This window comes from Micromonas pusilla (genome assembly GCF_000151265.4).
Source record: "Micromonas pusilla CCMP1545 genomic scaffold MICPUCscaffold_9, whole genome shotgun sequence".
In the NCBI taxonomy this organism is placed as follows: Eukaryota; Viridiplantae; Chlorophyta; class Mamiellophyceae; order Mamiellales; family Mamiellaceae; genus Micromonas; species Micromonas pusilla.
This window is the reverse complement of record NW_003315890.1, coordinates 546,877-573,892: the sequence shown is the minus strand read 5'-3', so window position 1 is coordinate 573,892 and position 27,016 is coordinate 546,877. Positions and strand designations below refer to the sequence as shown.

Genomic DNA, 27,016 nt, shown 5'->3' with positions numbered 1-27,016 from the left:
CGTCTATTCTCTTCCATCGTCGCCGTCGCCGTCGCCGTCGCCGTCGCCGTCTTCTTCGTCGTCGTCCGAGGAGACGTGCCCGTCGCCGACGACGGCGGCGGCGACGTCCTCGGACAGCCCAGAGATTTGCCTCCACTTCGGTCGCTGCGTGAGCTCTAACGCCCACACGTCGTCCAGCGCGACTTCGGCGTCGCCAATCTCCACGGCGCCGCCGAAGAGATACATCGTGTTCCCGCGGCACGCCACGGCGGCGTTCATCCTCCCGCGCGGCCGCGGCGCCGTCTTCGGCGCCGCCTCGCCGCTCCCCGGGGAGTACAGCAATTCGCTGACTTGCCCGCCGACGCGATACAGCTTGTACGCCTTTCTCACCGCGTAGCCGCGATAGTGCGCCTGTATCTTAATCGCCGCGCGCGCTTGGTTATCCCTGACGTTGAAGTTCGCGTTGACGCTCTCGCCGCGCGCCACCTTCTCGGCTTCCTCCTTCCCCGTCGACGGACCCGCGGAGGGGGTCTCGCCCTTCTTATCGTCTTTGTCCGCGTACAGCGTCACCGGGTACCATCGCCCGCTCTCGACGCTCATCGCGTACGAGTCGCTGAAAAACTCGGAGACGATGACCTCGCCCTTTCGTATCTCGTGGTCGACGACGCCGCCGAAGAGCACCGACCGCTTCTTCGCGTGATGCACCGCCGACGTCGCCCCCGCGCGCGGTCCCGGCGCGAGCCCTTGCTTCTTCTCTCGCGTCCACTTCCACGTCTTCAAACTCAGCGACCACAGATCCGAGTACGTCTGCCCTTTCTCCACGTCGCCGTCGTCGCCATCGCCGTCGCCCGCGTGTTTGCAGTACCCGCCGTAGACGAACATGCGGTCCCCGTGCGCTGAGGGTCGAAATGTTCATCGGTCAGTTGAAAGGAGATGCGATCAAGTGTTGAAACCGAGCGAAGGGTGAAAAACGTTTGATCAGTGAACGCACCCGAGACGTGCGCCGCGCTTCGAGGGGACGGCCCCTCGAGCGCCGCCGCGCCGCCGCCGCCGCCGCCGCATCGAAGGTGCCACGTCTTGCTCTCGAGCGCGAGCTCCCAGACGTCGTTGTAGTACCGAATCTCGTTCCCGGTGTCGTAGAAGCCGCCGAACATCAGGAGCGACTTGCCGTTCGGGTGGACGATCATGCGGTGGCCGCTTCGCGCGCTCGGACCCGTCTTGGAAGGGAGCGACTCCCACGCGTTCGTCTCGAGCTCGAACCGCCACAGATCGCGGTAGTGATAGAACTTCTCCTGGTTCGGCGACGTGAACTCGCCGCCGTGGACGTACACGTATCCCCCGTGCGCGACCGCTTGGTGCGCGCTCCTCGGCGGCGGCGCGTTCGGCGCGACGACGCGCGCGAATCGATTCTTCTCCACGTCGTATCGGTACAGATCGCTAAAGACGCGCGTCTTCCCTCCCGAGTCCACGACCTCGCCGCCGTACATCACGATCTCCGCGGGCTTCTGCGCGAGCGTCGCCGTGAACGAGCAGTTACACCGCGCGCTCGGCTTGGGCGCGTTCTCCGTGATGTGCACCGCGGTCGTCTTCGCGTCCAAGAGCTTGATGTTCGCCAGCAGCGCGTCGATGTCGTCCTCCTTCCCCGCGCGATCCATCCTGCGCTCGAGCTTGGCCGCGTTCTTGTCCGTCTTCCGGTCCGTCTTGGACGAGCCGCTCGTACCGCCGGACGCGTCGCCGCCGGATCGTTTCGCCGCTTTCTTGCGCTTGTCGCGCCCGGAACCCATGGCGGCGGGGCGCCGTCGACGCGCGCGCGGGGCGCGCGGAAAAGTGAATAATGTCGAGCGCTTTTTCTGCTCGCTCTCCGCTGCTGCATCTTATCGAGAGAGCGACACGTCGACGCCCGCACACCACCTCGCGCCGCGCGCGCTCGTCGTCGCGCCGACCTCGTCGCGAGAGGACGCTCGCGCGTCTCCTACCTTCGAAGCGACGGTGGCGTCGTCGTTGCTCGCGTCCTCGCGGAGGCTCGCGGCGCCGTTCGCGCGCGCGCGTCATCGCGTCGGCCTCGTCCCGGCGACTTTTTTCGCCGACGTCGTCCCGAGATCTCTCTCTCGTCGTCCTCGTCGTCCCCCGTCCGTCGTCGTCGTCCTCGCGCGAGGCGTCTCCTCCGCGGACGCGTCCTCGGAACCGGCGACGGCGTCGTCGTCGCGCGCGACCGCCGCGATGGGGGGGGAAGACAAGACGACGCGGTCGATCCACTGGTTCCGCAAAGGCTTGCGCGTCCACGACAATCCCGCGCTCGTCGACGCGTGCGCGGACGCGACCGCGGTGCAGCCCATCTTCGTGTTGGACCCGTGGTTCCTGACGCCGTCGCGCGTCGGCGCGAACCGCGTGCGATTCCTCCTGCAGTCGCTGACGGACCTCGACGCGTCGCTGCGCGCGCGCGGGTCGAGTCTCCTCGTCCTGCGAGGCGACCCGAAGGCGGTGGTGCCCGCGGCGCTGAGAGCGTGGGGGTGCGACCGGTTGACGCACGAGGTCGACACGGAGCCGTACGCGTCCGCGCGCGACGCGGCCGTGCGCGACGCCGCGAAGCGCGTGGGCGCGGAGGTGAAGACGTTCGCGTCGCACACGCTGTACGACATGGAGCGCTTGCTCTCCAAGTGCCCGAAAGGCGCGCCGCCGACGAGCTACGCGAGTTTTCTGAAAATCGCGGGCTCGTGCGGCGCGGTTGCGAAACCGGCGCCGCCGCCGCCGGCGTCGATGCCCGGGTCGCCGGACGGGAAATCGCACGTGGAGCTCGTCGCGATGATCGAGGACGTCGTGTCGTCCGCGGAGGTCGGCGTCCCGACGCTCGAGGAGTTGGGATACCCGGAGCTGCCCGACGACGAGGGGTTCCCCGCGAGGGGCGGCGAGACGGAGGGCCTCGACCGCCTGCGGAGGATGCTGTCGCGGAAAACGTGGATCGCGGAGTTTCAGAAGCCGATGACGAGCCCGACGTCGCTGTGGGCGGTCGTCGGCGCGGACGGGAAGACGCAGAAGCCGGCCAACCCGTTTGAGGCGGCGTCCAAAGCGTCAAAGTCGAAAACGGTCGGTGCGGAGGCGTTTCTCGCGCCGTCCACGACGGCGCTGTCCCCGTACCTCAAATTCGGCTGCGTCTCCCCGCGGACGTTTTACCACGAGCTGAAGGACGTTCTGAACGACGCGAAAGGAAAGCACTCCGCGCCACCGGTGAGCCTCGAAGGACAGCTTCTGTGGCGCGAGTTTTACTACCTCGCCGCGTTCGGGACGCCGAACTATCACAAGATGGAAGGCAACCCGATCTGTCGCCAAATCCCGTGGACGTGGGACGAAGAGAGACTCGCCGCGTGGGAGGAAGGCAGGACCGGGTTCCCGTGGATCGACGCGTGCATGCATCAGCTTCGACAGGAAGGTTGGTTGCATCACCTCGCGAGACACGCGGTCGCGTGTTTCTTAACCAGAGGCGACCTTTTCGTGCACTGGGAAGCGGGCGCGAAGGTGTTCGACCGCGATCTCGTCGACGCGGACCCGGCGTTGAATTACGGGAACTGGATGTGGCTCTCGTGCTCGTGCTTTTTCTATCAGTACTTTCGCGTGTACGGCCCGGTGTCGTTCGGGAAGAAGTACGACAAGGACGGGACGTTCATACGCAAGTACCTTCCGGTGCTGAAGGACATGCCGGCGAAGTACATCTACGAGCCGTGGACGGCGCCCGCGGATGTCCAGAAAAAAGCGGGGTGCGTCATCGGCGTCGACTACCCGCCGCCGATAGTGGATCACGCGGTCGCGTCCAAGGAGTGCATCGAGAAGCTCGCGGTGGCGTATAAGGCGCACAAGGACGGAACGAATCCGCTCGTGGGATACAAGAGGAAAGCGGGGGAGTGAGAGACTCGCGTTGTGTGGCTACTTTTGTCTGATGACACGCGACAGAGACTGAAAAAAGAGCGCGGAACATGACCGTCGTCATCACGCCTCGGTCTTCTCCTTCTTCTCCTTCTTCTCCTTCTTCTCTTTCTTCTCTTTCTTCTCTTTCTTCTCCTTCTTGACCTTCTTCTCCGCGGGGTCGGCCTCGGCGGGAGGAACGGGCGCGGGCGCGGGCGCGGGCTCCGCCGCCGCGACTTTTTTCGCGCCAAACGAAAACGTCAGACGCGGCTTCTTCGCCGGTTGCTCCGGGAGCGGCGTCGTCGCCGCGGGCGCGACCGCGTCGGGAGACCGCGCGCGCTTCTCCCCGACCGCCTGGGAGGGAGGCTCAGAAGGAGCGACGGGGGCGTCGGGGGCGACCGGCGCGACGACCGGCGCCGCCGCCGGCGCCGCGACCGCCGCCTCGGAGACGGGAGGCGCCTCCGTAGACAACGCGGACGCCTCCACCCCGGGCTCCGGCTTCGTCACCGCCGCGGCGTCCTCCGAGGCGCCGCCGGTCATCGCGGACGTCGTCCCCGTCGCCGCTCCAGTCCCCGTCCCAGTCCCGGTCGCCGCGCCGGTCCCCGTCCCGGTCAACCCGGTCGCGCCCGTGATGACGGTGCCGCCGTCGCTGACGCCCTTGGACACGCCGCTCGGCTCCGGCATCTGCGAGTCGTCCAGCGCCTCGGAATCCTCCGCGGCGCCCTGACCGCGCGGCGGGAGCCCCTGCGCCGCGCGCTCCGCGGCTTCCTCCGCGGCTCTCGCCGCGTGGCGCGCTTCCTTCGCCTTGCGCTTCGTCGCGCGGCGTTCTTCCTTCTCCGCTTTTTCGCGCGCGCGCTGCGCTTTCCGCAGCTTTCGCTCCGCCCGCTCCTTTTCCTCCTCCGCGTCGACGGCGTCACCGCCGCCCGCGGCCACCGCGGAAGGACCGCCGGCGTCCCCCATCCCCGCGAGCGTCGCGTTGACCTCTTCCTCGCGAAGTTTATACCCCAACGCGTCCTTCTCGTCCGCGCGCCCGTCGCGCCCGGCGACGACATGGAGCAACGCCGTCGCGGCGGCGGCCACCTCCGCGCCGCCGCGCCGCGCCGCTCGATTGAGCGACGACAGCGACCATCTCAGAAGATGATACCCGTCCGCGATCACCTCGTCCTCTCCCGACACGCCCGGCGGCATCGTCGGCGCCGCCGCGACGTCAACGTCGCCGTCGGCGTCCATGGGCGCGGGAGCGTTCGCGGTCGCCGCCTCGACGCGCGACGCCGCCGCGGGACCCTCCGCCTCTAACAGCGCGAACACCTTCGCGGCGGTCTCGATGTCCACCATCCGCGCGCGCGCGTCCCACAGCAACGTCGCTTTCGCGGCGGCGCCGTGCTCCACCTTACACCGCAGCACGCTGTTCGCGAGCGCGCGCGCGGCGCCGGCGACGCCGCCGTGCTTCATCTCGACGTCGAACGCGAGCGCGGCACCGGCTCTTCGCACCGCCTGGCAAGCGTCCTTCGACGCGGCGTCGATCGCCTCCTGGCACCGCGCGAGCGCGGCGGACACCCCGCGGCGAAGGCTCGCCGCGTCCCTCAGCGTCTTCTTCGACGCGGCTCTCGCGTCGGCTCTCGCGTCGCGTTCGACGGCGACGACGCGCGCGAGCGACGGCAGGCGCGTCGCGACGGCTCTCAGCGCCTCCAACGCCGCCGTCGTGACGCGGCGTCCGCCCGCGTGCGTCCGCCCGCCGACGCCGCAGATGTTGACGTCCTTCGTCAGCCACCTCGAGATGGCGTCCAACGAGCTCTGGAGCGCGTCCGTCTTTTCCAGCGACGCCGCGCCGAGCGCGCGCAGAGCGGTCGCGACGAGCGACGACATGTCGTGCGGGTCCCCGTCGCTCTCGAGGTTGTTCAGCATGTCGACGAGCAAATCGACGCACTCGCTCGGGGTGGTGTAGTCCACCATGTCGTTCGCGGCGGCTTCTCTCGCGGGGACGCGCGGCAGGCCGAGCGCGGCGACGAGCCCCTCGTCCACGAGCGCGTCCGCGTAGTTTCGAAGATCCGTCGGCGCGGGGAGGCCGGTCTCCGGGTCGCATCGGCGTTTCCGGTACGTCCGCATCACGGACGTCATCGCGAGGTTCGATCGCTGCGTGTCGTCGCACGCGCACGCGCCCAACGCCTTGGCCGCGTCCGCGCGGACGCGGCAGAACGTCTTCGCGTCCTCGACGCAGTGCAGCAGCGCGTTCACCGCGGACGTGGACCCCGCCTCCGCGCGCGCGCGTAAGTAGGCGATGGCGTGGAGTTGCGCGCCGACGTCCGCGGGGCGTTCCTTCCTCAACTGCGCGGTGATCATCCCCTCGAGACCGATCTGCTCGATCGGGACTCGAACTTCCGCGAGCCATTCCCCCTCCGGGTCGATCCGGACCCAGTTCACCGGGCATTCCCACTGGAGCACTTCCGCGGCGGCGGCGGCGTCGAGGTCGTCTGGGTTTTGATTCCCCGTCTCGCGCGCGCGCGCTTGACGATCCAGCGCCGCCTGCTGCTGCCGCGCGATCGTGCGTCGGTCCTTCGGCTTCGTGACGAGCTGCAGCGGCATCAAGCAGTACGCGCGGTCGTGCGCGCTGAGGGAGACGGCGTGATCGGACGGCGGCAAGTCCGTCTCTTGCACGCGCACGGTGACGGAGATTTTCGGGTTTTTTCGAAACGCAATCTTGTCCGCCGCCGCCGCGGCGCGGCAGCCGTCGAGCTTGATCGCGAACAGGAGCTCCTGCCGGCGCGATTTACGGAACGTGTACCCGACCGTGAGTCGCGGGCACCCGCAGCCTTCGATCCACCGCGCGGTGAACGCGGCCATCTCTTGCTTCGTCATTGTCGCGTTTTGGCGGCACGACGTGAGAAACACGCTCTGACGCAAGAACCGCGCGGGGGACTCCGCGAGCGCGTGGTACGCCGCGGCTTCCTCGTGATCCTTCTGCAGCTGCTCCTTCGCCGCCGCGGTCGCCTTCTCCGCGAGCGCCGCGGTCGCAGCCTCGTCCGTGCTCTCGGTCGCGCGCGCGGCGGCAGCCGCCGCGGTGGCTTTTTCCCGCGCCGCCTTCGCCGCCTTCGCCGCAGCCGCCGCCGTCTCTTGCAGCGCCTCCGCGCCGATCGCCTTGCACTGCAACGACGCGAGCTTCCTCATGACCTTTCGAAGACCCTCGTCCCCGAGCCTCCGCTCGAGCATCCCGATCACCGCGATCGCCTTCGACCGCACGAGCCGGTCGACGTCCGGCGGGAGCGGTCGCGCCGCTTTCGACGCCGGCGGCGCGTCCCGCTCGACGGCGGAAAGGACGTCCTCCTCCCCTTCGGCCGCCTTACCCCCTCCTGTCTTCGCGCGCTCCGCGCGAAGGCCCGCTTCTTTCCTCGCGCGCATCTCCGCCGCGGACGCGCCGCCGGCGTGCCGTCCCCCGCGCCACACGCGCGCTTCTTTCGAACTTATCGGCGGCATCGCGCATCCGTCATCCGCGCGAAGAATCGCCTCGAGCTCCTTCGCTCTCCTGTACCGCATCTCGTCCGCGCCCATGAGCGTCGACACGTAGCACTTCCCCGCGAGGTGCGCGGCGAGCGCTTCCGCGAGCCACGCGTCGGTGTCCTCCCGAGGCTCCAAGAAACCCCCGAAGAGCTGCCGCGCGGCGCACTCCGCGAGCGCCGTCCTCGACGCCGCGAGGTCCGTCGCGCTGAGCGGATGTCCGAGCGCGTCCGTGGTCATGATCGTCACTCCCGCGCCGACGAACGCGACGCCGGCGTTGGGCATGCACTCGGGGGGGACGAACGCGAACGCGAGTCCGCCGGGGTACGGGAACGGGCGCCCGAGGTATTCCTCGAACGACGCGAGCACCGCGGTCGTCGCGGACGCCGCCGATCGAAGCTCCGCGTCGAAAGCCGGCGGCGCGAGGAGCGAGTGCGTGTTCGAGTGCGCGGTCGCTTTCCCGGCGTCGTTCTCTTTCTCGTCGTCGTCCTGGTCCTGGGCGGCCGAGATGCCTCTCTTCTTGATCTCTTCTTCCTTCTCGACTTCCTCCTCCGCGGCGGCGACCGCGGCGAAGGCGAACCCCGCCGAGGCGACGTGCGCCGCCGACGCGGGGACTTTTTTCCGCGCGAAGGTCCCGACCGCGATCGTCATCTGATGCGCTTGCACGGGGACGCCGCCGCTCGCGAAGACGAACCGTCGGAGCTTCGTCACGCCGTTCGCTTCCTCGTCCGCCTCCTCTTCGTCGCTCGGGAAGTGGTACCCGCGCCGTTCGATGCGTTCGCGCTTCGTGAGCACCCCGGGGGCGACGGCGACGACGTCGTCGTCGCACGCGACCGCGACGCTAAAGTGCACCAACCGCGACGGGTCGTCCACGCACGGGAACCACGCCGCCGGGCGAAGCGCGGGGCCGGGGGTGACGACGTATCGCAGGCCGTCCTCGTCGGGGTCGACGTAGGACGCGACGCCGCCGGCGCCGGGGGGCGGCCAGCCGTCGTCGTCGTCGTCGACGGCTTCTGCTTTCTCGTCGTCGACGGTGGCCGGGTTCGACGCTCCCGGCGGAACCACCGGCGTCGGCGGCGACGCGAGGTCGCCCCGCGCGGATGGTATCACCCCTCTCGGTCCCCCGGGGCGGCCCACCGCGGGCCCGGCGGCGTACCACACGACGACGACGACGTCGGGAGCGTCCGCGTCCGCGCCGCCGCCGCCGCCGCCGCCGCCGCCGCGCGCGATGACCCCACCGTCCATCCTCGCGATGACGAGCTCGTCGCCGTCGCCCGCGTCCGCGTCGCGCGCGTCCCTCCGCGCCGCGACCGCGGCCGCCGCTAGGATCGACGCGCCCGCGGAGGACGCGCTCGCCGCGCCCGCGGCGGGGGCGGTCGCGGGGGTCTCGCTCCCGTCGAGCTCGACTATCGTCCGCCCGCGTCGGATCACGCGCCCCGGCGCGCCGTCGATGACGACGCGTCGCACGCACAGCTCGTGCGCGTGCAGCGTGATCGTCCGCGCGTCCTCGACGTGCGGCGCGCTCGGCGGCCGGCAGTGGATCGTCGCGACGCCGTCGACGTACCCGCCGTGGGACGTCACCCCGGTCGTGAGATCGAGGTGCTGCCTTCGCACGTCCGGGATCCATCGCCGCGCGCCGTCGCCGTCGAGGAGGGACGACGACGACGGAGGCGCGGACGTCTGCATCGGGACCGCGCCCGCCGGCGCGGAAGCGCGACGCGGCGGCATCGACCGGTGCCCGCCCGCCGGCGTCCTTCGTTGTGACGCGCTCGCGCTCCCCGCCGTTCAAATGCCCTAGTTTTCGATGACGCGCCCGCGAAGTATCCGTCTTCGCCTCGCCGCGTCCGTCGCGACGTCCATCTTCCACCGCCGCAGTGTCGAGCGCGCGCCATGGCCGGCCCGATCGACGCCCCCGCGACGCGACGCGAGCGCCCGCTTCTTCGGAAGTGGGCCTCGCGCGTCTTCCTCGCCGCGCTGTGGATCGCGTCGCTGCTGTTCGTCCGTCAGCGCGCGAGCCGCGGCGGATACGATCGGTGCGTCGCCGATCGCGTCGTTCGCGTCGGCAGAGCCGGGAAGGAGCAGCTCGCGGAGGAGGCCAAGGCGAAGAGGTTGGGCGTTCACGTCGGCGCGTGCCCGCGATCGGGCGAGCGCGCGGAGTGCCCGAAGTGCCCGCCGCCGAAGGATCGCGCCGCGGACGCGACGACGACGACGACGACGACGACGACGGGCGGAGCGAACGCGGCGAAGGCGGAGGCGTGTCCGAGCTGCCCGGCGTGCGACGCGCCCGCGCCCGTCGCGGCCGCGGCCGCGGCGGAGGAGGCGAAGAAAGAGGGCGACGCGGCGACGAAGGCGGCGGCGACGGAAGAGAAGACGAAGACGACGACGACGACGACGACGAAGGAGGAGGACGCGCCGGCGAACGCGACCGAGGCGCCGGCGAACGCGACCGAGGCGGCGGAGGACGCGAAACTTCTCGAACGGACCAAGCCCATGGAGATGCGCATGGTGACGACGGCGATGGAGGCGGCGACGACGGCGATGCCGCGCCGACCGAAGGACACCGGCAAGAAGAAGCTCGCGGACGACGACGACGGCGACGCCGCGGTGCACTGCGACCCGTGCCCGGCGTGCGAGAAGTGCGAGACGCCGTGCGAGGACGCGCCCGACTGCGGCGGCGGCGGCGGCGGCGATTCCGGGAAAAATGCGACGGCGGCGGCGGCGGCGGGAGGCGCGAAAGAGGGGCAGTGCGCGCCGTGCGACGCGTGCCCGGCGTGCGAGACGAAATCGACGCCGTGCCCGACGCACCCGTTGTGCGCGCCGAAACCGTAGCGAGCGCGACGAACGACCAGACAGACGTTCTCTCGTGACGCCATACCAATAGAACGCGAGCGCAAGCTGTTATGATAAGCTGTACTCCTCGCCCCGTCCAGTCGTCCTTCAGTTATCCCCGTCCTGTCAGTTCTTTATCACCAACCTGAAGTCGTCGAACCCCTCGTCCGGGTTAAACTCGCCGCATCCCATCTGATACCGACGCTCGCGCATCTCCTCGATCGCGTGCTGCGTCTCGTGCGTCAGCGCGGAGTGCGCGGGCGACCTCTCGTCCGCGTTTGTCAGCTCCAAGAGCACCTCCTGAAGGCTCTTCTCCTCGTCGTTCTCGAAGAGCCCGCGCCACGCGCGCTGCTCGACGTCGCGCTCCGTCTTCTGCAGCACGACGCTCACGAGCGTCTCCGTGCCGTCCGTCTCGAGCGTCCACAGCGTCTCGGACGCGACGATCGTCTCGCGGAGCGCGCCTCCGAACGCCTCGCTCTCGGGGAGCCAGTCGAGGCGCACGCGAAGCGAGGACGGCGTCGCGTCGACGAGAACCTCTCTCGCGCGCGTGCCTCTCGGGACGCGCACGCGCACGAAGGCGCTCTCGCTGTCTTGCGTCCACGACAGCAAGCGCAGCGCGGCGTCGGGATCGGGCTCGGGCGCGGGAGGTTTCGTCGGGTCGGGAGGGCACGGCGAGGAGCGCATGACGGGAGCGACGGGAGTGAGGCGCGCGCGCGGGTCGAGTGCAGTGAGTTCTCAAGTCGTCTCAAACTATCATAACCTTATTTTTTCAGCCTCCTCGTCTTCCGCGACGGGACGAGACCGGTCCGCGGCGTCGCGTCAGCGATACTCCACGCGCACGGCTCTCCTGGACTTGTGCACTTCGTGCCTCGCCGCTTTCACGATCCTCCGCGCCCTCTTGTAGTCCTCGCACGTCGCCTTCCATCGCTTGGTCTCCGCCGCGAGCGTCCGGCGCGCGTCGAGGTACCGCGCGTTGGCCGCCTTTTGCTCCATCCGCCGCGGGGAAACCATCCGCGGGTCGATCGCGCCTCTGACGACGCGCCACCCCGCGTTCGTCAGCGCGACGTCGTCGTCGTCCTCGGCACCCCCCTCGGCACCCCCCGAGTTGGCACCCACGATGTCCACGTCGTCCGCGGCGACGCGCCCGCGCGCGCGGAGGCACCCGACGAAGACGCCCCTGAGCGCGCGCCAGTCGTCGCGCTTGAGGTCCCAGCCGAGGTATTCCGCGTACGACCGCGCGTTGAGACACGCGACCGCGGACGCGCCGCGCACGACGCCCAGACCCGTCACCTCGAGCTCGAGCTCGCTTTTGTCGCCGTCGGTATCCTTCTCCGGCTCTTTGCCCCACCACGCGTCCGACGTCGCCATCTCGCACAGCGCCGCGCGTTCCACGCGCGCCGTCTCGTTCGCGACGTCTCGCACCGCGCGCGCGAGCTCCATCGCGGGCGCGGAATCGCGCAGGTCCTCCCCCCGCAGGCTCGCCTCCGCGCGACTCAGGCTCTCGCCGACGCGCCAGCGCCATCGCTCGGAGATCTTCGTCGCGTTCCGAAGCTGCGCGCGCGTCATCGCGCGTCGCATCGCCGCGTCCTCGTGCGTCGCGAGCCAGAACCCGAGGAGGAGGACGGCGGCGTCGAGCTCCGGGTGCCGCGTTTCGATCGCGCGGAGGCCCGAGCGCGCGCGCGGGTCCGCGAGCGCGTCGTCGCAGAACGTCTCGAACGCGTTGTCTCTCCACCCGCCGATGTTTCTCGCGATGGGCGCGGCGTCGGTGGTTTTCGGCGTCGTCGGCGTCGTCGGCGACTCCGCGGCCGGCGAGCCGGTCGCGGCGGCGGACGCGCCGAGGAATCGGCCGAGGAATCGTCCGCGATTCGGGGTTAGCCACGCGGCGACGAAGCGACGCCGCGGAAGCGAAGACGACGACGACGACGACGACGACGCCGGAGTGAATCGCGCGGTGCACGGAGCGCGCGATGACGCGAACGACATCCTCGCGCACTCGCTCGGGTCGCGCGGCCGTCAGTGCCCGGCGCCGTGCCCGACGTCGGGATAGGGGAGGAATTGCGAGTCCAACTCTGGGTCCTGTCATGTCAGCGCGACGACAGCGACAACCACTGCACGCGCGAGATTCGAATCTCGCGCGCCAGCCGCGGCCAGATCGAGGCGCGCTGCCGATCACGATGGCGCCCGCGGACGAACCGCGCCCGATCCGACGCCTCGCGGAGGACGTCGTCAACCGCGTCGCCGCGGGCGAGGTCATCCACCGCCCGTCCTCCGCGCTCAAGGAGCTCCTGGAGAACGCGCTCGACGCGGGCGCGACCGCGATCACGGTCACCGTCAAGGACGGCGGATGCAAGCTCCTTCAGGTCACGGACGACGGCGTCGGCATCCGCGAGAACGACCTCGCCATCCTGTGCGAGCGGCACACGACGTCGAAGCTCGCGACGTTCGAGGACCTGAACGAGGTCGCGACGTTCGGGTTTCGAGGCGAGGCGCTCGCGTCCATGTCGTTCGTGGCCAACCTCACGGTGACGACGATGACGAAAGACGCGCCGCACGCGCTGAAGGCGTCGTACCGCGACGGCGTCCTCGAGAACGGCGCCGCGATGCCGTGCGCGGGCGTGAAGGGCACGACGATCGCGGTCGAGAACTTGTTCTACAACGTCCCGACGCGAAGGAAAGCGCTGCGATCGCCGACGGAGGAGTACAACAGGATCGTGGACGTCGTCCAGCGGTACGCGTCGTCGCGGACGGCGACGTCGTTCGTGATTCGAAAGCTCGGCGAGGCGAGACCGGCGCTGCACTGTCCGGTCGCGACCGAGCGCGTGGACCGTCTGCGCGCGGTGTACGGCGCCGCGGTCGCGAAGGAGCTCACGCCGCTGCGTTTGAACGTCAGCATGCCAGGCGCCGGCGCCGGCGGTCTTCGATTCGCGCTCGACGCGCTGATCTCGAGCTCGAGCTACCACTCGAAAAAGTCCACGTTCGTGCTCTTCATCAACGACCGTCTCGTCGAGTGCGCGGGGCTGAAGCGCGCGATCGAGGCTGTGTACGCCGCGGTCCTGCCAAAGGCGGAGAAACCGTTCGTGTACGCGGCGTTGACGCTGCCGCCGAGGGCGGTGGACGTCAACGTGCATCCGACGAAACGCGAGGTGCACTTCCTGCATCAGGACGAGCTCATCGACGAGGTGCAGAGGGCGGTGGAGGGGGTTTTGAGGGGGGCGAACGCGTCGAGGACGTTCAGCGTGGGGACCGTGGTCGGAGGGGGGGAGGGCGTCGACGACGCCGCGGCGGCGGCGCACACGCAAACGCAAACGCAAACGCTCCTGCCCGGGGCGCGGCGTCCGAACGACCGCGACGACGACGACGCCGACGGCGAGGGCGGAGGTAAACGCGCGAAGACCGGGACGAGGGACAAGCCCGCGTACGAGCCGCGCAAGCTCGTGAGGACAGACGCGCGGCTCGCGGCTGGCAGCATGGAGGCTTTCGTCACCCGCGACGCCGCCGCGGGCGCCGCCGCCGGCGCGGATGCGGCCGCGCGGTTGGACGAGGCCAGGCGGAGCGCGCGCGAGCGCAGTTTCGGCGACGTGAACGCGAGCGCCGGCGGCGCGCCCGGAATGGAGCTCGACGACGAAGAGCGCGCGTTGAGGGGCGAAGAGGAGGAGGAAGAGATTGACGCCGCGCGCGCGGAGGCGCGAGCGGAGGCGGCGGCGGCGGCGGCGGCGCGCGCGATTCCCGACGGGCAAACGACCGAGCTCACGTCCGTGCGCGAGCTCTGGCGCGATATCGCCGCGAGCGCGCACGAGGGGCTCACCGCGGTCGTCAGGAAACTCACCCTGGTCGGTCCCGCGGACGCGAACAAGGCGCTGTGGCTGGTGCAGCACGGGACGAAGCTGTTCTTAGTCCGCGCGCGGAGGATGGCGCGGGAGTTTTTCTACCAGCGCGCGATCGCTCGGTTCGGAACGCACCCTAGGCGTGCGTTATCCAGCCCCGCGCCGCTCGCGGAGATGGTGCGAATGGCACTCGAGGCGGAGAAGGACGATGGCGAGGGTGCGAGCGCCGGCGACGAGGCCGCGGCGGCGAACGCGGTCGCCGCGCTTCTCGTCGAGAAGGCGCCGATGCTTCGCGAGTACTTCAGCGTGGACATCGACGAGGACGCGAAGACGTTAGTGGGTCTGCCCGTGCTCCTCGAAGGTCACACCCCGGACGTGACGCGCGTCCCGGAGTTCATCCTGAGCCTCGCGCACGAGGTGGACTGGAAGGAAGAGAAGGCGTGTTTTAAAACCGTCGCGGCGGCGCTTGCGGAATTTTACGGCGGCGGCGGCGGCGGCGACGACGACGACGGCAACGGCGACGGCGACGAGAACGCCGCGGTGGACGACGCGAACAACGCGCGGGCGAACGACGCGGAGCTCGTCGACGCGGCGAGGGAGAGGGAGAGGGAGAAGATGGACGGCGTCGAGGAGACGGACGATACGCGCGCGTGGAGGCTCGTGTTGTTTCCCGGGATGATGCGTCACCTCCGGCCGTCCGCGGCGCTCGCGACGGGCGGCGGGATACTGCAAGTCGCGTGCCTCGAGCAGTTGTACCGCGTGTTCGAGCGATGCTGAGTGCGGTCGGGCGCGTCGCGCGCGAGTTGTCGTTTTAGGTGCGTCGATGTGTCGATGGAAACGAAACGTAGCTATGACGAGACTCTTTCACCACGCCGGCGGAGTCAAGGCCTCGTGAAAGTCAATCAATATCGTCTTCCCGCTGTCGATCAACCTCGCGGGAAAGTACGCCTTGACGCCCTTCGCGCTTCCCATGGCAGTGAGGCCCTTGCTCTCCACGTGTTCCACCGCTTGTTGGTACTCCTTCTCGAAGGGCGGGTTTGCCGGAATATGAAACTGCAGTCGTCGTTTTTCGTCGTAGACCATGGCGCCCATGCCGTTTTGTAATGTCCTCCCCATCCCAGGTGGAACCAACGGAATCTGCACCTTCACCGTGAACGATTCGTTCTTGCTCGCGACAATCTCACCGAATTCATTCAACGCGTCGATCTGATGGGTCTGCATGTTAACAGTCGAGAACGACATTCCTCGCGGCGTGGACTCCTTGATTCTCTGCAAATTGATCCTCGCCTGGTTCGCGCACCGCGCGGCGCACTCTTCTTTGTGAAGATTCCAGTTCGCTTTCACGCACTCGTCGCCGCAATACACGACGGTGTAACACCGGCCGCAGTACCTGAGCTTTACCCTCGCGTCGTCTTTCGCGCTCTCTTTCGCTCTCTCTCCCTTCTTCTTCGACCCTTTCGGCTTCTTCTCATCCGACGACGCCGCGACGCCGCACCCCGCGCAGTTCCCTATCTTACTCAATCTCTCCAACCGCTCGATGTTACACGGTTTGACCGAGATCTTCTCCGCCGGCGCGTCGTTCGTCGCCTGGACCGCGATCTCGTACCGTCCTCGGTGGCGCAGGTACGTCCCGCAGATCCCCCGCCTGCCGTTCAACTCGCTCCGTCCCGTCAAATCTTTCAACCGAACGACGCAGCCGAACATCTCCTCCGCGAGTTTCAACTTCCACGGCGCGATCGAGATGATTCTATCTTCCTCCCCGTGAAGCGATACCTCGTACTTCCCCGTCACCGGGTCGAGACGCCGCACGGTCCCGACCTTACCGTTGAGCGCCTTGGCGCTCGCCGACGTCAACCCGTGCACGCGGACGTCTCTTCCCACGACTCCGCCCTCCTTGTACACGTCGGCGCTCAAGAGCGCCCTCGCCGTTTTCATCGGCATCGGGCCGCTGCCGAAGACCATCCCGTACGCCGAGACGTTGCCGTTCCCCGTCGACTCCTGCTTCGGGTCCGCGCCGAACTCGAGCAGGATAGTCATCCCCGGGATGAACCCGCCCGCCAACACGCACGCGATCAGCGGCGGCTCCGCGAATCGGTTCGCCAATCTCGCGTCCGCGCCCGCCTCGCCCAGCAATATCGCGATCTTCAACGCCTCGCGCAGGCTGTCGTCGCCGTCGTCGTCGTTCGCCTTGACGCCGTTCGTGCACATTGCGATCGGGGTGTACCCGGCGACGTCTCTCGCGTTTACGTTGGCGCCCGCGGAGACGAGGAGACGCGCGCACTCGACGTGGTCCCGCGGTCGACCACTTGGTCGTCGAAGATGACGCGCATCCGCGCGCCCGCCACCACGGCGAAGAGAGGCGAGACGTGCATCTGCGACTCGCGTCGTTCCAGGAGGTTGCGAAGCGCGTCGGGGTCGGGGTCCGCGCGCGCGGCGGCGATGAAGTCGCCGACGAGCTTCGCGTCGCCCGCGAAGCAGTACCTGAAGAAGGCTGTCACGCGACCGGTCGCGAGGAGCTGATTCAGGTCGCCGCCCGTGCACCACACGTCTCTCAAGCGCTGCGCGTTCCTCGGGTTGGACGCGTCCAGCGAATCTTCGAGCGGCGACTGGTCTCCGTCGCCGTAGACGTCGCGGGCGTTGAGTTCAAGGTCGCACGTCGACGCGAGCGCGGCGGGGATCTGAGACGGGTTCGCGCGCAGCTCGTCCGCGGTGCGCCGCGTCTCGTCCCGCATCGTCTGGGCGTAGCCTTCGCCGCCCGGCAGGTTCTCGGCGAGGCGTCTGCCGAGATCCGCGAGTTCATCTTCGGGCGGTTCTCTGCGGACGACCATGCCTCGTGCCCCCCCCAGAGGCTGCGGTGCGCCGGCCGTGAATGATAAGATCTCCGGAACTGAACTGTTCGATGAAACGTACCACGCCACGTCGCGGACTACCACTTCACCGCGCGCACGCCGATGCTCCGCGCGTCCGCTCACCGCCTGCTGCAGCACACCCCGCGCGTTCGTCACACCCGCCGCCTCGACGGCGATCGCTCCGTCGCCCCCAGGTGCCCGAGAGCGCCCTCGCGCACGCTCGCATCCGCGATCGCGTCGCTGCGCGTGACGTCGCCGTCGCCGTCGCCGTCGCCGTCGCCGTCGCCTCGTCCAGGCGCGCCCTCGCGGTCGTCGCCCTCCTCCGTCGCGCCGTCGTCCGCGCGCCGCGTCGTCGCGCGCTCCTCCAGCGCGATGTCCGAGGCGGACGCGAAACCCGCCGCCGCGCCGCCCGCGGGCGCGGCGGGCGCGGACGCGAAGCTGATCGCGCTGCGCGCGGCGATGAAGAACGCGGGCGTGGACGCGTTCCTCGTCCCGTCGCAAGATCCGCACTTCAGCGAATATGTCGCGACGTGCTACGAGCGCCGGGCGTGGGTGTCCAACTTCACCGGCAGCGCGGGGACGGCGCTCGTGACGCGCGACGAGGCGCTCCTGTGGACGGACGGGCGCTATTTCCTTCAGGCGGAGAAGGAGCTCGGCGAGGAGTGGACGCTCATGCGAGGGGGGCAGCCGGGGGTGCCGGAACCCAAAGCGTGGCTCCGAGACTCCATGCCGAAGAACAGCAAGGTCGGCGTCGACGCGAACGTGCACTCGCTGAACGAAGCGCGCGCGCTGCGCGCGGCGCTCGAGGCCGTCGGGTCATCCCTCGTGTGCGTGGAGACGAACCCCGTGGACGAAGCCTGGGGCGCGGACCGACCGGAGAAGCCGACGGCGCCGCTGCGTTTGCACGCGGCAGAACACGCGGGGAAATCCGTAGAGGATAAACTCGCGGAGGTTCGCGAGCGGCTGAAGAAGAACGACGCGGACTACCTCGTCGTGAGCCCTCTGGACGAGGTCGCGTGGCTGTTCAACGTCCGCGGCGGCGACGCGGAGTGCAACCCGGTCGCGATCGCGTACGGGCTCGTCGGCACGTCCGACGCGACGCTGTACGTCGACGAGCGGAAAGTCTCGGACGACGTCAGAGCGCGTCTCGTCACGGCGGGGGTGACGATCAAGGCGTACGAGGCGTGCGAGGACGACGTCCGCGCGGTCGCGGAGAAGGGCGCGACGCTGTGGGTGGACCCGGAGAAGGTCAGCGCCGCGCTCGTCGCCGCCGCGGAGGAAGCCGCCGGGACCGGGGCCGGGGCGCCGAAGAAGAAGAGGAAAACAGCCGCGGACGACGCCGACGCGGCGGACGCGAAGCCTCCCCGCTCCGCGATCAAAGAGGGCGTCTCCCCGATCCCGCTCGCGAAGGCGGTGAAGAACGAGGCGGAGCTGAAGGGGATGCTGGAGGCGCACCTGCGGGACGGCGTCGCGATGGCGTCGTTCTGGTGCTGGCTCGACGCGGAGGCGGCGGCTGGGAGGACGCACGACGAACACGAGATCGGGACGGTCGTGAGCGGCTTCCGCGCGAAACAGGCTGGGTTCATCGAGGAGTCGTTCGCGACGATCGCGGGGGAGGGGCCGCACGGCGCGATCATCCACTACCGCGCGTCGAAAGCGACCGCGCGCGACGTGACCCCGGACTCGTTGCTTCTGTGCGACAGCGGCGGGCAGTACGACTGCGGGACGACGGACGTGACGAGGACGCACCACACCGGAACGCCCACGGCGTTCCAAAAAGAAGCCTACACGCGCGTGTTGCAAGGCCACATCGGGCTGTCCACCGCGGTGTTCCCGATCGAGACGAGCGGGTTCGTCCTCGACGCGTTCGCGCGCAGGAGCTTGTGGCAGGCGGGGTTGGACTACCGCCACGGCACCGGCCACGGCGTCGGCGCGGCGTTGAACGTCCACGAGGGGCCGCAGTCGATCTCGCCGCGGTTCGGGAACCCGACCGGGCTGCTCCCAGGGATGATCCTCTCGAACGAGCCGGGGTACTACGAGGACGGCGGGTTCGGGATTCGCATCGAAAATTTGCTCGTCGTCAAAGAGGCGCCGACGTCGCACACGTTCGGGGATAAAAAATATCTCATGTTCGAGCCACTGACGTTTATTCCGATTCAAAAGAAGCTCATCGATTGGTCGCTGATGAGCGGCGCGGAGGTGAAGTGGCTGAACGAGTATCACGCCAGGGTGTGGGAGCTCGTGTCGCCGAGAGTGGAGGACGAGGACGTCAAGGCGTGGCTTCGCGAGGCGACGAACCCGGTAGAGGTGAAGGTGACGGTCGTGGGGTAAAAATATTTCGGTCGCGGGTCGACATCGGGTTGAACAGACACGATGAGAGTTGTTATGGTTTCGCAGTCGTCTTTTGTATTGTAAAGAAAGGGGGCTAAGTCTAAAGAAAATTATTCTCATCCACCTTTACATTTACTTGTCAGCCTTGAAGGTCACCTTGGTGATCTTGCCAAGCATGACGGCGGTGTTGCCGTCGAGGAACGCGATGCGCGCAAGACCGTCACACGCCTTGAAGTGGTCGACGACGAAGGGGTGCTGGGGTTCGAAGACAGCCTCGGCGACCTCGTTGGACTTGAGGGCCTGGGGGGACTCGAGCTTCTTGCCGCCGGTCTCCTTGCCGACCTTGAAGATGAGGGTGGTCATCTTGCACGCGGAGCGGCCGCAGCGCACGAACGCGACGGGGGAGTAGCCGGGCTTGAGCTGACCGGGGACGTCGAGGACCTGGACCTGTGCGTTGAAGTCCTGGCACGCCTTGAGGGAGTCGTCCTTCTTGTAGATCATGACGTCACCAGTGCGGGGCATGTTGATCTTGTCGAGACCCTTGATGTTCATGCCGACGTTGTCACCGGGGTGCGCGATCTCGACGCGCTTGTGGTGCATCTCGACGGTGAAGACCTTGCCGGTGCAGGGGTTGGAGACGGTGTGGGTCGGGATGAAGACAACCTCCTCACCGGGGCGGACGCCACCCTGCTCGACGCGGCCGGCGAGGACATCACCGACACCCTTGATCTTGTACACGCCGGAGATGGGGAGGCGCATCGCCGCGTCCGGAAGACGCTCGGGCTTGTTGACCATGCCGTTGAGCACGTCGAGGAGGCAGTCGACGTGGTGCTTGGTGCCCTTGCCCGCGTAGTCCTCGCAGTCCATGCCCTTCCACCAGTCCATGTTGGTGGTCTTCTTGATGAGGTTGTCACCCATCCAGCCGGAGATGGGGAGGACGGGGACGCACTTCTCGACGTAGTCCTTCTTCCAGCCAACCTTGATGAGCATGTTCTTCATCTCGTTGCGGATCTCCTCGTAGCGAGACTCCTTGTAGCCCGCGGTGTCGCAGTCCATCTTGTTGATGCCGACGATGAGCTGCTTGACACCGAGAAGGTTGATGAGACGCGCGTGCTGGCGGGTCTGGCCCTGGACCTCACCGGCCTTGTGGTTGCCCTTCTGGATCGCGGTGGTGAAGTTACCGTCCGCGGGGACCATGAGGAGCGCGACGTCCGCCTGCGCGGCGCCGGAGATCATGTTCTTGATGAAATCTCTGTGGCCCGGGGCGTCGATGATGGTGTAGTGCCAGTTATCCGTGAAGAACTCCTTGGTCGTGCACGAGATGGTGACACCACGCTCGCGCTCCTCCTTTTGGCGGTCCATGTAGAACGCGAACGCGAAGGAAGACTTGCCGAGCGCATCGGCCTCCGCCTTGAGCTTCTCGACCTCGCGCTCGGGGATGCCTCCGAGCTCGAAGATGAGGCGACCGGTGGTCGTCGACTTACCAGAGTCGACGTGACCGCAGATCACGATGGAAAGGTGCTCCTTACCGTCGGTAGCCATTTTGAATGGGTTTAGGTCTGTCACGATGGCGAGAGGGGAGAGCGTCAGCGACCGTCTCTCGGTGATGGTTCGATTGTAATTCGAGCTGGTTCCCCCTTTCCCGCCCTCGCGACGATCAAAAAAAAACCCCGGGCGCGCGCGCGTCGGCGCGGCGTCGAGCGCGTTCGTTCCGCGAGACCCGGCGAGTATGTCGCGGACGGGTCCGATGAAACGAATCACCGCGGTTTCCGTCGCGTTTGCGACGATACGCGGCGCGATTGCGCGCTCGACGCGCGCGGATTTAGGTCTCGAGAATGCGTCGTGCCGCGACCGCAGATTTTCCCGACGCGATGGCACTTCGCGCGCCGTATCGACGCGCGATTGCCTCCGTCGCGGGAAAAACGACGACGACGCGACCGAGGAGAAGCGTGACGCGCGCGCGAAGAGAACGACGGGATGCGAACCTTGTGTGCTTGACGAAAGACGTGCGTTGGAAAAGGGCGAGTCCGCGCGACGACGGCTCCTCTTCTACACGCTCGGTTCCTTTTTCACGCGGCTGCTCCGGCGGCGTTGCGTTGTTCGCGCATCAGCGTTGACAAGCGAGAAAGAACAGTCAAAGTTGGGCCCTTCACTGGCCCTTCAACAGGTTAGCGGAGTTTTTCTTCATCATCAGTTCGAACGACTCGCTCGGCGTCAGTTGTTGACGCGCGATCGTCGATAAACCTTCGCTTCCGTCGTCGAATTCGCGCGCGGAGTCAACGTACTCGAAGGATTAAAGCGTCGCACTCGATATTCAACCGCGATGGCGTCCTCCAGCCTGCGCTCGGTGAACCCGAACGCGGAGATCATGAACAAGGCGGCCGCGCTGTTCATGAACATCAACGCCGCGAAAGGGCTCCAGGACGTGATGAAGTCCAACTTGGGGCCGAAAGGGACGATCAAGATGCTCGTCGGCGGCGCGGGAGGTGCGCGGCTGAACGTTTTCACGTCGTAGCGTCGCGCCCGCGCGCGCGGTCGCGTCGATCGAGGCGCGATCGGTCGCGCGGATCTGGTCAATCTTTTTGAGTTTTTTTCCATCCAACCATCCACGCCGACGCTGACCGTCCCCGTCGCCCCCTCCCCAACGCGCGCGCTTCCCTCGTCCCGCCGCGACCACAGACCTCAAGCTGACGAAGGCGCGTGTTCACGCGAAGACCCCCGCGTCGTTCGATCGCGCGTTCGAGACGATCGATCCGAGTCCGGATCGCGATCGATCGTCTCGAACGCGTCGCCGTGCTCTTTTCGAAACCAACACCGCGCGCCTTCGGTCGTTGCTGTGGCGGCTGGGCGCGAAAAAAAACGTCCATCCGCGACCGATCGATCGTCCCTCCCTCGAACGCCCGCGCTGACTCCGTCGACCCACCCACTCCACCCCCCCCCCCTCAACTCCAACGAACAGGACGGCAACGTGCTCCTGAAAGAGATGCAGATCCAGAACCCGACCGCGGTGATGATCGCGCGCACCGCCGTCGCGCAGGACGACATCACCGGCGACGGGACGTCGTCCACGGTGCTCATCATCGGCGAACTTTTGAAACAGGCGGAGCGGTACTTGAACGAAGGCCTTCACCCGCGCGTGCTCGTGGAGGGGTTCGACGCCGCGAAGAGAGCCGCGCTGAAGTTCCTGGACGAGTTCGCGTCGCCCGCGTGCGGGATCGCGAACGCGGACAAGGAGCTCCTCACCTGCGTGGCGCGCACGGCGCTGAGATCGAAACTCCGCGAAGACCTCGCGGATAAGCTCACGACGATCGTCGTCGACGCGGTGACGTGCATCGCCAAGGTGGACGAGCCGATCGATCTGCACATGGTCGAGATCATGCACATGCGTCACAAGCTCGACTCGGACACGAGGCTCGTGAGCGGTTTGGTGCTGGACCACGGCGCGAGGCACCCGGATATGAAGAAGCACGTCACGGACGCGTTTATTCTCACGTGCAACATCTCGCTGGAGTACGAGAAATCTGAGGTGAACTCGTCGTTCAACTACACGAACGCGGAGCAGAGAGAGAGGATGGTCGCCGCGGAGAGAGAGTACACGGACGATGTCGTCCGCCGCGTGATCGCGCTCAAGAAGCGAGTGTGCGACGGCACGGACAAAGGTTTCGTCGTCATCACGCAAAAGGGGATCGACCCGATCTCGCTGGACATGCTCGCGAAGGAAGGGATCGTCGGCCTGCGCCGCGCGAAGAAGCGGAACATGGAGCGTCTCGTCCTTTCTTGCGGCGGCGTGTGCATCAACTCCCCGGAAGATCTCGCGCCGGAGATTCTCGGCCACGCCGGCGAGGTTTACGAACACGTCCTGGGCGAAGAAAAATACACCTTTGTCGAAAAGGTGGCCAACCCGAACTCGTGCACCATCCTACTGAAGGGGCCGAACGACCACACGATCGCGCAGCTCAAGGACGCGGTCCGCGACGGCCTCAGAGCGGTGAAGAACGTCCTCACGGACGAGAAGGTTGTCCCCGGCGCGGGCGCGTTTGAAGCCGCGCTCAACGTCCACCTTTTGGAGACGGTTAAGAAAACCGTGGAGGGCCGCGCGAAACGCGGCGTGGAGGCGTTCGCGGAGGCGATGATGGTGATCCCGAAGACGCTCGCGGAGAACAGCGGGTACGACGCGCAGGACGTGTGCATCGCGCTCACGGACGAGGTCGCGAAAGGGAACAAAGTCGGGCTGGACATCGGCACGGGCGAGCCGTTTGACCCGACGACGATCGGCGTGTACGACAATTACATCGTGAAGCAGCAGATTTTACACTCGGCGCCCGTCATCGCGACGCAGCTCCTGCTCGTGGACGAGGTCATGCGCGCGGGGGTGAACATGCGCAAGCGTTGATGACGGGGAAGACTTTGGAGAGGAGGAGGTGGAGGGAAGGAGCGCCGTCGAGAAGCGCCGTCGGGGGTCTGTCGCCGCGAGCGCGCGCGGCGCCGGCGCGGTGGAGAGGGGGAGAGGGAGAGAGAGAGAGAGAGACCGAGCGCGCGCGACGAGGGCCCTCGTCGGACGCGCCGGACGGACGGATGGGCGGGTTTTGATCGTCGGCGGTGCGGCGCTTTAGCTCCTCCTGACTAATTTGTTTACGAGACACGAGAGGCGTCTGTCCGCGCGCGACGGTCGAAGGCGCGACCAAAAGTGCGTTGTTTGTTTCCGTGACTTCTGTTCGCGCTACCTGTACCAGTCGTCGAACGCTGGCGACGCGCGCACATCGAGATGGCGCCCGCGCGGGACGGCGGCGCGGCCGCGTCCACGGCGTCGAACGGCGCGTTCTGGCGCGAGGCCATCTCCGGCGCGACCGCGGGGATGGTCACCACGCTCGCGCTGCAGCCGCTGGACGTCGTCAAGACGCGACTGCAAGGCGCGCGCGCCGCCTCCTCCGCCTCCGCCTCTTCCGACGTCATCCTTCCGCCCGCCCCGCGCGCGCGCTCACGCCCTCCTCCCCCCCGCCCTCTCCCCGTCCGCAGTCCAAGACAACGTCAACGCGCGGCGCGCGACGTACCGAGGCACGATCCACGCGTTCAAGAGCATCGTCCGCGCGGAGGGCGCGCGCGGTCTCTACGCCGGGCTCTCCCCCGCCGTGATCGGCAACACGGTCGCGTGGAGCGTGTACTTTCACTTTTACGGCGCGGCCAAGGCGCGGTGGCGGCGGCGATACGACGACGCGACGGAGTTACCCTCCCACGCGCACTTGGCCGCCGCCGCGGAGGCGGGGCTCGTCGTGAGTTTGATCACGAACCCGATCTGGGTCGTGAAGACGCGGATGACGCTGCAGCGGCGCGTCGCCGCGGACGCCATTCCCGCCGCGGCGGCAGCGGCGGGCGCTGGGAACGGCGCGAAGCCGTACGCCGGGTTCGTCGACGCGCTGCGCACGATCGCGCGCGCGGAGGGCATCGGCGGGCTGTACAAGGGGATCACGCCGTCACTGGTCTTAGTCTCGCACGGCGCGCTGCAGTTCACGGCGTACGAGCGGCTGAAACTCGCGGCGACGCGACGCGACGCGAGCGGGAGCGGGAACGCGACGCGCGAGCCGAGCGCGCTGGAGTGCGCGTGGCTCGGCGTCGCGTCGAAGATCTTCGCGAGCGCGATCACGTACCCGTCGCAGGTCGTGCGGTCGCGGATGCAGCAGAGGGGCGCGGGCGGGGTCGAATCGGTGGGCGGCGTGGGCGGCGGCGGCGGCGGCGGCGGCGGCGGCGGCGAGGCGACCCCTCGCGCGTACGACGGGTTTTTCCAGTCCCTGCGGCGCATCCTTCGCCGCGAGGGCGTCTTCGGTCTGTACAAGGGGATGGTCCCGAACGTGCTGAGGACGCTGCCGTCGAGCGGGATGACGTTCTTGGTGTACGAGAGCACGAAGTCGTTGCTCTCGCAGTGAACGGGGATAGATCGAGCGCAGGGTATCGCATAGCTTCTTAGACTAGTCTCTAGCGGCGGTTCAGCTCGAGTTGGACGGACGGACGACTAAATTAAATTATTTCCAGGCTACGGGTCCGGGTCGGTTCCTACGCTCGCGCTTCTCCCCCCGGCCCGGTCGATCAATACAGATAGATCCCGAACGCGGCCCCGCACGCGAATATGCTCTCGCTCGTGAACACCTCCTCCGCGTAGTTATCCGTCTTCGGGTCCCAGAAACACCGCGCGCCCATTCTGACGCCCTCTCCCTTTTGCTCGCCGACGACGACTTGGCACACGATCTTGTACCGCTCGTACCCGAGCTTCTTCACCCTCTGCTTGATCTCGTCGCTGATCTCGCGCGCCCACATCGAACACTCGTCCGGGTCGTACGGCTTCCCGGCGAGCTTGTCTTTCAAGCACTCCGCGATGATCGCCTTGACCGCGCCGGGTTTGAACCTGGGACGGAGCGGGGACGCGAGAGCGGGGCAGCGGGACCGGTCAACGTGCATGACAATTTATAAATTCAACTCCGCGCGAACGAGCGAGCGGCGCGGGACGCGCGGGACGCTCCGCGCGCGCGCGGCGTGGGCGACGAGCGACGACATCGCGCGAGTCGCGCGAAGCGAGCGAGACGCACTTTTTGTCGAACGGCGGCACCGTGACGTGCGGGATCCCGCCCTCCACCTCGATGGTCGTCATCGCGCCCGCCTTCGCTCCCGCGTTTTTCCCTCCTCCGCGCCGGTTCCGACGCGATCGCGACCGCGGACGCGCGCCGCGGACGTCTGCGCGCGGTGCTCGAAACGAGCGCGGACGCGGAACGACGAGCGACGGACGACGAGACCGTCCACGCGCGCGGCGAGTGTGGACGGCGACGCGCTCGATTTGGGCATCATTTATTTCATCCTTCGAACAGAACCGATGACGAAGGACGGGCGCGAACGAGTGCAGTCGTCTGATGATGAGAGTCGCATTTCGGCGTCCTACGACCGCGCGCCCCGTCCATCCACACACGTCACGACCGCCCGCCGCAGCACCCCATGAACGTGTACGGTTCCTCCCCCCCTCCATCCTTCCCTCCCCTCCCCCTCCGCCTCTTCCCCGCGCTCTTCGCCGCGCCGGGATCGGATCCGTCGGGACCCTCCCGCGCCTTGGACGCGGCGCCGAAAAAATCAAACACGCCCACGCCCGTCGTCGTCCGCCCCGCCGCGGGCATCCCGTCGTCCCCTCCCCCCCGGGGCCCCATCCCGGCGCCGCGCCCTCCCCCCGCCGCCGCCGCCTGCGCGTTGTCGATGCTGCGGATCGTCGCCTCGAGCTGCAGCCGGTGCTGCTCCAGGGTGTACGCCACGGAGTCCGCGCGCGTCGCCGCCGCGGTGTACTTGTCGCACGCGGGCCGATACCCCGGCGCGGCGGACAGCTCGGAGGCGTCCGAGAGGGAGTAGACCGAGCCGGCGTCGCCGCCGCCGCCGCCCAGGCCGCCGCCGCCGCGCTCGTCGTCGCTGGGGGGCACCGAGGAGTTGTAGCGCGACGATCCGACGTCCCAGGTGCCCGTCAGGGAGCCGTGCGGCGCGCGCGTCTGATGCGCGTCCGCCGCCGCGCCGTCGACGGAGGAGGCGCCGCTGCTCGGCGGGACTCTCGCGCCCCACCGCCCCGCGCGTCTTCCCGCGGTGCGGTCGTGGTCCGGCGCGTCGCGCGAGGACGACGCGTCCGCGCCGCCGGCTTTGTTCGACGCGATGCGCTCGAGCGTGCCGACGAGGCCGGTGATCTCCGCCTCCGTGGGGGCGCCCCCGCGGGGAGGCCTGCTGGTTGACGCCATGGAACGAATTCGTCGTCGAATTCGCGCGCGCCCGATTGAGAGATTCGATTCGCGTCGACGA

At 68.0% G+C, this 27,016-nt stretch overlaps 14 protein-coding genes across 14 annotated transcripts; 5 read left to right on the top strand and 9 right to left on the bottom strand.

Annotated features, from left to right (window-relative positions):
• Positions 1–3: 3 nt before the first annotated feature.
• On the bottom strand, positions 4–1,763 carry MICPUCDRAFT_60752 (uncharacterized protein; the record flags this gene model as incomplete). Its single annotated transcript, XM_003060919.1, has 2 exons — positions 4–875; positions 971–1,763. 2 exons carry the CDS (start codon positions 1,761–1,763, stop codon positions 4–6), a joined length of 1,665 nt encoding a protein of 554 aa, XP_003060965.1.
• A 436-nt stretch (positions 1,764–2,199) lies between these two features.
• MICPUCDRAFT_19486 (uncharacterized protein) lies at positions 2,200–3,879 on the top strand (the record flags this gene model as incomplete). The annotated part of the gene is made up of 1 exon (XM_003061182.1): positions 2,200–3,879. The coding sequence occupies one exon, from the start codon at positions 2,200–2,202 to the stop codon at positions 3,877–3,879; it is 1,680 nt and encodes a 559-aa protein (XP_003061228.1).
• A 12-nt stretch (positions 3,880–3,891) lies between these two features.
• On the bottom strand, positions 3,892–9,054 carry MICPUCDRAFT_60750 (uncharacterized protein; the record flags this gene model as incomplete). Its single annotated transcript, XM_003060918.1, has 1 exon — positions 3,892–9,054. The coding sequence occupies one exon, from the start codon at positions 9,052–9,054 to the stop codon at positions 3,961–3,963; it is 5,094 nt and encodes a 1,697-aa protein (XP_003060964.1). The 3' UTR covers positions 3,892–3,960.
• Positions 9,055–10,323: 1,269 nt separating this feature from the next.
• On the bottom strand, positions 10,324–10,881 carry MICPUCDRAFT_60748 (uncharacterized protein; the record flags this gene model as incomplete). The annotated part of the gene is made up of 1 exon (XM_003060917.1): positions 10,324–10,881. The coding sequence occupies one exon, from the start codon at positions 10,879–10,881 to the stop codon at positions 10,324–10,326; it is 558 nt and encodes a 185-aa protein (XP_003060963.1).
• A 135-nt stretch (positions 10,882–11,016) lies between these two features.
• On the bottom strand, positions 11,017–12,180 carry MICPUCDRAFT_60747 (uncharacterized protein; the record flags this gene model as incomplete). Its single annotated transcript, XM_003060916.1, has 1 exon — positions 11,017–12,180. The coding sequence occupies one exon, from the start codon at positions 12,178–12,180 to the stop codon at positions 11,017–11,019; it is 1,164 nt and encodes a 387-aa protein (XP_003060962.1).
• A 191-nt stretch (positions 12,181–12,371) lies between these two features.
• Positions 12,372–14,798, top strand: Mlh1 (DNA mismatch repair and recombination; the record flags this gene model as incomplete). Its single annotated transcript, XM_003061181.1, has 3 exons — positions 12,372–13,463; positions 13,569–14,561; positions 14,652–14,798. The coding sequence occupies 3 exons, from the start codon at positions 12,372–12,374 to the stop codon at positions 14,796–14,798; spliced, it is 2,232 nt and encodes a 743-aa protein (XP_003061227.1).
• A 36-nt stretch (positions 14,799–14,834) lies between these two features.
• On the bottom strand, positions 14,835–16,229 carry MICPUCDRAFT_63421 (uncharacterized protein; the record flags this gene model as incomplete). The annotated part of the gene is made up of 1 exon (XM_003060915.1): positions 14,835–16,229. One exon carries the CDS (start codon positions 16,227–16,229, stop codon positions 14,886–14,888), a length of 1,344 nt encoding a protein of 447 aa, XP_003060961.1. The 3' UTR covers positions 14,835–14,885.
• Positions 16,230–16,264: 35 nt separating this feature from the next.
• MICPUCDRAFT_63420 (uncharacterized protein) lies at positions 16,265–16,875 on the bottom strand (the record flags this gene model as incomplete). Its single annotated transcript, XM_003060914.1, has 1 exon — positions 16,265–16,875. Exon 1 carries the CDS (start codon positions 16,847–16,849, stop codon positions 16,265–16,267), a length of 585 nt encoding a protein of 194 aa, XP_003060960.1. The 5' UTR covers positions 16,850–16,875.
• A 454-nt stretch (positions 16,876–17,329) lies between these two features.
• Positions 17,330–19,201, top strand: MICPUCDRAFT_44647 (uncharacterized protein; the record flags this gene model as incomplete). Its single annotated transcript, XM_003061180.1, has 2 exons — positions 17,330–18,031; positions 18,182–19,201. The coding sequence occupies 2 exons, from the start codon at positions 17,330–17,332 to the stop codon at positions 19,199–19,201; spliced, it is 1,722 nt and encodes a 573-aa protein (XP_003061226.1).
• Positions 19,202–19,333: 132 nt separating this feature from the next.
• On the bottom strand, positions 19,334–21,210 carry MICPUCDRAFT_49684 (uncharacterized protein; the record flags this gene model as incomplete). Its single annotated transcript, XM_003060913.1, has 2 exons — positions 21,187–21,210; positions 19,334–20,760 (listed from the first exon to the last, which is right to left on the bottom strand). The coding sequence occupies exon 2, from the start codon at positions 20,741–20,743 to the stop codon at positions 19,334–19,336; it is 1,410 nt and encodes a 469-aa protein (XP_003060959.1). The 5' UTR covers positions 20,744–20,760; positions 21,187–21,210.
• Positions 21,211–21,524: 314 nt separating this feature from the next.
• On the top strand, positions 21,525–23,858 carry MICPUCDRAFT_34990 (uncharacterized protein; the record flags this gene model as incomplete). The annotated part of the gene is made up of 2 exons (XM_003061179.1): positions 21,525–21,701; positions 22,161–23,858. The coding sequence occupies 2 exons, from the start codon at positions 21,525–21,527 to the stop codon at positions 23,592–23,594; spliced, it is 1,611 nt and encodes a 536-aa protein (XP_003061225.1). The 3' UTR covers positions 23,595–23,858.
• Positions 23,859–23,966: 108 nt separating this feature from the next.
• Positions 23,967–25,122, top strand: MICPUCDRAFT_60741 (mitochondrial carrier family; the record flags this gene model as incomplete). The annotated part of the gene is made up of 2 exons (XM_003061178.1): positions 23,967–24,216; positions 24,257–25,122. The coding sequence occupies 2 exons, from the start codon at positions 23,967–23,969 to the stop codon at positions 25,120–25,122; spliced, it is 1,116 nt and encodes a 371-aa protein (XP_003061224.1).
• A 160-nt stretch (positions 25,123–25,282) lies between these two features.
• MICPUCDRAFT_19963 (dynein light chain Tctex2b) lies at positions 25,283–25,651 on the bottom strand (the record flags this gene model as incomplete). The annotated part of the gene is made up of 1 exon (XM_003060912.1): positions 25,283–25,651. The coding sequence occupies one exon, from the start codon at positions 25,649–25,651 to the stop codon at positions 25,283–25,285; it is 369 nt and encodes a 122-aa protein (XP_003060958.1).
• Positions 25,652–26,154: 503 nt separating this feature from the next.
• Positions 26,155–26,955, bottom strand: MICPUCDRAFT_60739 (uncharacterized protein; the record flags this gene model as incomplete). Its single annotated transcript, XM_003060911.1, has 1 exon — positions 26,155–26,955. One exon carries the CDS (start codon positions 26,953–26,955, stop codon positions 26,155–26,157), a length of 801 nt encoding a protein of 266 aa, XP_003060957.1.
• Positions 26,956–27,016: the final 61 nt, after the last annotated feature.